Genomic DNA, 6,774 nt, shown 5'->3' on the forward strand with positions numbered 1-6,774 from the left:
TCCTCCTCACCCTCTTCCCACCTCTCCTTGACACAAAACCCTCTGAACTTTCTCTGTCTCTTGTCTGTACAAAGTTTCCCGTCTGTCTCAGGTTTCACCGGGACAGTCCTCCAAACTCATGACTACAAACTAGGCTGACTGTATATTGCTATAAAGATAGATAGACTAATCCACACAGCATGCTGTTTAACCATATTGTCTCGCAGTGCACTTCTCATACCTTTCCTGTCTGTCTTTCACTTCCCTATCTGTTCAATAAAACCGCACAAAAATACAAAAGAAGTGGGAATTCCCGCTCCTGTAAAAATAAATGATTAATAGTGTGCCTCAGGCTAGACCAGGCCTTCAGTATTGTCTCACCTGTAGGGTGTTACTCAGTTCAGTTCACCAAGTTCAAGTTAATCATTATGTAAATAGGACCATCCACTGTATTTAACCAGGAAAATCCACTCCGCAACAATTGCCACTGTTGACGAGGGAGTCATGGAGTCCTTCAAAAGAACCAAAAACATGCTACCGTTTGACCTATTTCCCACTTTGACCTCTGACCTCTAGGTCTGCTGGTGCTGAAGGAGCTGGGTATCCAGGTGGAGCGCTATGTGGCGTCGGAGGTGTGCGAGGACTCCGTCACGGTGGGCATCGTCAGGCATCAGGGACGCATCATGTACGTGGGCGACGTGAGGAACGTCACACGCAAACATGTGAGTATAATGTCATGAATCATGAGAGTAATGCAAGGTCACTCACGGTCTGTGAATCCCAATAACCTGGCTCAAAGACCAACGCCCAACCACAATCTCAATAAGGATATTCCAATTGAGAAAGATTGTAAGGTGCCTCAGCTAGGGCCATTACAAAAACACTTCATATAACATTACTTCAACCTCCAAACCATAACAAGTATCTCTTAGTTGGATAATCTGTCGATTTTGTCTTATCTCCTGTCCTCCTTTCTCCTATTGTTTTTCCTGTTTTCTCTCTCCCTTGGTACAGTTACACGAGTGGGGCCCCTTTGACTTAGTGATTGGTGGAAGTCCATGTAACGACCTCTCTATTGTCAACCCGGCTAGGAAGGGTCTTTATGGTCGGTAACAAACCTGTACATTTATCACTTGTTCTGTGATCGGTGACGAGTTATTTCCTGTAGCTGAGTTTTAACTGCACGTCCTTCTCTGTTTCTCCTGTAGAGGGCACTGGTCGGCTGTTCTTTGAGTTCTACCGTCTGCTGCACGAGGCTCGGCCCAAAGAGGGCGACAACCGGCCGTTCTTCTGGCTCTTTGAGAATGTGGTGGCCATGGGTGTCAGCGACAAGAGGGACATCTCTCGCTTTCTAGAGGTTTGTTCCTTTACAGAGAATGTATAACATCTAGGAGAACAAACTGTACATTAGTCATGTAAATGTTTAACTATTGGAATATGGATACATTTTGGATGAATACCACCTTGTGGTGGTAATTCACAGTGCATGCTGTCAATATACTGGTTAGGTTATGAGGAAACAATTTAAGCAGTTCATTTGTGGTCCTTCTGTAGCTCAGTTGGTAGAGCATGGCGCTTGTAACGCTAGGGTAGTGGGTTCGATCCCCGGGACCACCCATACGTAGAATGTATGCACACATGACTGTAAGTCGCTTTGGATAAAAGCGTCTGCTAAATGGCATATATTATTATTATTATTATTATATATTTAAACATTGTATGAGATTCTCTCTCTCATCTCCACTACTTCAATAAAATCCTTGAGGTTATTATTTGTAAAAGGGAATATGTTCTCAATAACTTTCCTGGTTAAATAAAGGTTAAATAAACCTCTCGTCTCCCCCCTGCCAGTGTAACCCGGTGATGATCGATGCCAAGGAGGTGTCTGCTGCTCACCGCGCCCGCTACTTCTGGGGGAACCTGCCTGGCATGAACAGGTTGGTGAGAGAACGGTGAGGGAAGCAACAGCCAGCCTAAAGCAACGCACACCTGGGCTAGTTCCTGAGCCAGTCAAACTCCGTAACCAAAGAATCATAATCACCTTTTACGCACTGTTCTTGTCTCTCTCTCTCTCTCTCTCTCTCTCTCTCTCTCTCTCTCTCTCTCTCTCTCTCTCTCTCTCTCTCTCTCTCTCTCTCTCTCTCTCTCACACTCACTGTCTCTCTCTCTCGCTCTCTCTCACACTCACACTGTCTCTCTCTTGTGTTCTTGTCTCTCTCTCTCTCTTGCGTTCTGTCTCTCTCTCTCTTTCTCTCCATCTCTCTCTCGCTCTCTCGTTTCACACATCCCTTACCTTTCCCTCTCTTTTCCTCTGCAGACCCTTGACTGCCATGTGCACTGACAGACTGGACCTTCAGGATTGTTTGGAGCATGGCAGAACAGCGAAGGTCAGTTATATATGTCTGGCTTCTTATTGGAGCTGTGCTTTTGCTGTTCTGGCGTAGACCAAATTGGCCGAACATGTAAATTGTGTAGTTCATTCAGTTGAATAACTTAGTTCAAGGTACATGCACTCAAACCGTGTAGAAACAAACGGAGTGTGAGTACCTTTTTTGAACTTTCAAATGAAATGTTTGGTCATCTGGGCAATTTGGTCCGTAAACAATACTTATTATTGTCCTATTCTTATGCACCAGCCACTTAGTGTGTGCACTTCCTGGTTTCCCCTCAGTTTGGCAAAGTGAGGACCATCACCACTCGCTCTAATTCCATTAAGCAGGGTAAAGACCAGCACTTCCCTGTCTTCATGAACGAGAAGGAGGACATTCTCTGGTGCACTGAGATGGAGAGGTAGGAACTGATTACCCTTCAAATTAATTAACCATAGCAGCAAATTAAATGACGTTATTACAGTTTTTCCCAATGGGATACCTCATTATTATTCAAATGATTCTCTTACAGGAAGTCATAGATATAATTCCAAATTGCCCTTCTATGAAGCACTTAAGTTCATCCTCACATTTAAATATAGCGCCATTTTATATGTCATTAATTCTCAAGTGTATCTGTCGGTCTGTCTCCTGCTCTGTCTGTCTGTCTCTTGTTCCCTCTGGTGGCTGTCTGGTTACTGTCTCCTTCCCCAGGGTGTTTGGCTTCCCTGTCCATTACACAGACGTGTCCAACATGAGTCGGCTGGCCAGGCAAAGGCTTCTGGGAAGGTCGTGGAGTGTACCGGTCATCCGTCACTTGTTTGCACCACTCAAAGAGTACTTTGCCTGTGTTTAACAAGACTTGGCTTAGAAACCACCACAAACATATAACTGTTGTTGTAACTAGAAACAAGAGTTGTGGTGAAATTATACTACTTCCTGGTATCATTTCTCAGGCAAGCAAAACATCATCAGAGTAGATATTTCACATTATTTCTTGTATTTTGAAATGTACTTCTTATTCTATTTAATTTGTATATGTCATTTGACCTTTTTAGCAGTGTTATCCAGTATTTTTTTTAATTGATTTATTTGTGCAAGCTATACTTGAGACAAGGCTTTCTTCTCAAGGCACTGAGGAAGAAGAAACTAGGATCTGTGTGATTTTTTAAAAAGTTTTTTTTTTTTTTAAATAAAGACTAGGATTGGGTGATTGGAAAAGATCTGAAAGATAAGAGTTTATCATACTGTGTGTACAGTATGTTATGTGAATGGTTTTGGCTGTGTAGGCATGATTTTGTTTTGGCCTCTATCTGAAGTGGACGAAGCAGTCCACCTCCTGAGCCTTGCAGAGCTAAAGTGAATAAGGGTGATTTTCTTCAGTGTCACAGAAAGCTGTCTTAATGAATCCAAAACACCAGATCACATATACCTCTTTGTTTACAGTTTATATACACAGTTAACTGAAGGTTAAGGTACTACTGTAAAATGGTTACAATACCATGGTGCTTCGAGACAATAGGAAACATCACAGCCCATGTGCCACAGGCACTACACTTTAGACAAGATGGGGAAGGGGGGGAAACATTGCCTGAAAAGTTGTTTTTTCAGTGTGATGTTTTCACACTTAAAGAAGTTATGTGCTATCTTAATAACTTTAAATGACTTCAAAGTGGCGATAAAATACGGCGTGGTGGCAGACGACTGCAGAATAGCATGCCATATCCTCCTCTTTCCTATGTTTTACAGCTTTTTTTTTTAAACAAAAAATTGTACTGGTGCTTTTTCAATCATTTTTCAAGCCTTGCGACACGCAAACTCAGGCCCCCGTGCCTGTCCGTGTCAGACTCTGCACAAACACAAAATGAAGCTAGCCACATGGGCAGTGATGTTTTCTGTAGTTACAAAAACAAAACAAAAATATTGATCAAGGTCTGTGGTGAACTACTTTTTTTGTAGTTTCATCCTGACCCATGTCATTACTGTACAACTGTTAGTGAGCATGGTCGGTGGACTGGAGGGAGTGTGGGTTCCCTGGTGTTTCCACAACCAAGTAAAGACTCTCCCTTCCCTTCTCACCCCTGCAAACTAGATAGTAGATACTGTCAGGTGCAAGTCTTCAAACAATATGGTGCGGCTTCACAATGCTCTTCTACCGTTTTATAGCAATTTTGTGCTGTTTTACCAACATTATAAAGCACTTTTTATATGTACACTTCTTTTTTTCCGTTAGTATTAGAAACATTTCTTGTTTTTTTTCTCGTGAAATGTTTGTTTTTGTTTTTATGAGGTGAACTGTTTTACCATTGTGTAATACAGTATGTTTTCTATACCGTAGGGCTGTGCCAATAGAGGTGAAAATAATGGATTATTAGAGTGGCGTATCCATGGAAACGATTGAATTATTGATTGCTACTCAATGTACAGTAGATGAATTGAAAATGATTCATGTGCCCCGTTAACATATTGTCTTCTGTTCAAAGCAGTAATTCAGTGTCATCCTCCGGATGAAAAAGAATGTGTCTATTTCTATTACGATTGTAGGATTTAGATGGGGAATATTTCGAGAGTCGAAGGAGAGAGCTATTCAAACGATTATTACCCAAACTTGGATTACATTCCAAATCTGCATTTTCTGATGATCTGAATTATTATGACCTTGAATGTGGAAGATTTGGAAATGAGTTTGTCAAGAACTGAAAATTGAACAGTGTCCCGCCCCCCAAAAAAAAGAGCAGAGATTATGACTTACCAATGTCCCAACGAAAATATTCAATATGACTTAATTTCATAAATGTAGTTTCATACATGATTAAGTTCTTAAGTGACCTTACTGTATCCGTGCCACCGTTTTTAGTTGAACTTCACACATTGGGTTCGCAGGAATTCTTGTGCGTTGTGTTGACATGAATTCCCCTTCTGTATAGCAAATGACCATATGTACATTTTGTACATAGAGTTTTCCTGTTGCTGGTTTTGGTTTGTCTTTCTCTTTTTTTTTTATTACCTATGAGATGTACAAATATAATTCTTTGCTAATATATATCATGGAATTGGAAGAAGAGCGCAAAAAAAAAATGTAATCAAGTCAAATTGAACCGATTTCATCAAAATAAGCTATGAAACATTAGAGGTGGGTAAGACTCCAAGTCTTGCCTTCTAGTACTGTTCATTTGTTTTGTTTTCCAATGTTCTGAGCGAATCCAGTTGAAATGTGTCACGTGATCTTAACAGTAGCCTAATAACGACAGCTTTAAGGTGGAACGGTCTATACTCCACTGCACAGCCCTACATAATGTTGGTTGTTGTTTTTATTCTGTTGCTTTTGTTTCTTTAAAGAACTATAAAGAGGGATTGTAGGTGTTTCTGACGGTGCTAAAAATTTTATCTAATCAAGAAAAAATATATTTGTTTGGAAGAGAAATAAAACTTGTCTTGACAATGACTGTTTTTAAGTTCCTTATAGTAATGATTGAAGAGCACTATTATTTCACTCTCATATGATGCATATATTAACAAAGGCATTTTAACTTTGTACTTGAAAAAATTGTGAATAATAAATTATGAGTTTCCTATATTGTTTTAGACTAGAAATTGCTGTAGTTGATTGGTGCTTATCTGTGGGGGGAAACCATGTACTCCGTAATGGGAAATAACAAAAAAAAAAGATAAACATTTCGGTAAGAACTTTTACTGTAGCATAATGCATAATGTATGCTTAAAACTTGGCATTCGCATTGCTTCTTAATCCTACATTCCATGCCATAATATCCTATCTTCCATGTCTTGTTTTCAATTGTCGTTTCTTGATTTGATGCTTTTGTTATTATTGGCAAATGTTATGTCCCAAATGGCACCCTGTTCCCTTTACAGTGCACTACTTTTGGCCAACGCCCATAGGGTGCCATATATAGTGAATGGGGTGCCATTTGGGATGCTCACCATGACATTTCACTGTTTCAGACAGGTCAGTTCTATAATCCAGTGATACTGTTAGTTGGCGCTCAGTCTGTGTGGCTTCTTCTTTTGTGTCATATTACCTGTTTTATGGCCTATGTTCTTCTTCTTTAAGATGATCAAATGTAGCAGTCATTCTCCACCCTTTACCCAATACTTATGTTTTAGTACCCAGAAAGAAGAAAACGGCTCCTTTATGTATTTGTGCTGGAGAACACTTGAATAAATGTATTGTTTTTGTGCAAAAATATGATAGCTCCTGTTGTTCTTCACCTGTACCAAGAATAAATTGAACGATACAAAATCTTATCACTATTGATCGGGTTCCTTGGCAACATAACACAGTGTTGCACATCTATACTAAAGTTATAGCTAAATCCTACTTTTTAAACTGCTTTACAATCTTTTAAAATCTCAGAGGGACCTTTCTTCTTTTAACAGTATAAAAGGTAGTAGTTTGTTAGTTCTG

The 6,774-nt window shown here is 40.1% G+C and overlaps 1 protein-coding gene across 6 annotated transcripts in view; it reads left to right on the forward strand.

Annotated features, from left to right (window-relative positions):
* LOC118362859 (DNA (cytosine-5)-methyltransferase 3A-like) overlaps positions 1-6,555 on the forward strand; it is a 72,295-nt gene extending 65,740 nt beyond the window's left edge. For 2 of the 6 annotated variants that reach the window (XM_052486505.1, XM_052486508.1), the window contains 7 exons: positions 556-701; positions 994-1,084; positions 1,188-1,336; positions 1,831-1,931; positions 2,297-2,366; positions 2,651-2,769; positions 3,063-6,555. In XM_052486505.1, coding sequence (XP_052342465.1) covers positions 556-701; positions 994-1,084; positions 1,188-1,336; positions 1,831-1,931; positions 2,297-2,366; positions 2,651-2,769; positions 3,063-3,204 — 818 coding nt within the window. In that variant the 3' untranslated portion in view covers positions 3,205-6,555. The remainder of the gene's footprint in view (positions 1-555; positions 702-993; positions 1,085-1,187; positions 1,337-1,830; positions 1,932-2,296; positions 2,367-2,650; positions 2,770-3,062) is intronic. The other 4 variants (XM_035743537.2, XM_052486509.1, XM_052486506.1 and 1 more) reach the window with 3 other exon arrangements.
* Positions 6,556-6,774: the final 219 nt, after the last annotated feature.

Source organism: Oncorhynchus keta, chromosome 29 (assembly GCF_023373465.1).
Source record: "Oncorhynchus keta strain PuntledgeMale-10-30-2019 chromosome 29, Oket_V2, whole genome shotgun sequence".
NCBI lineage: Eukaryota > Metazoa > Chordata > Actinopteri > Salmoniformes > Salmonidae > Oncorhynchus > Oncorhynchus keta.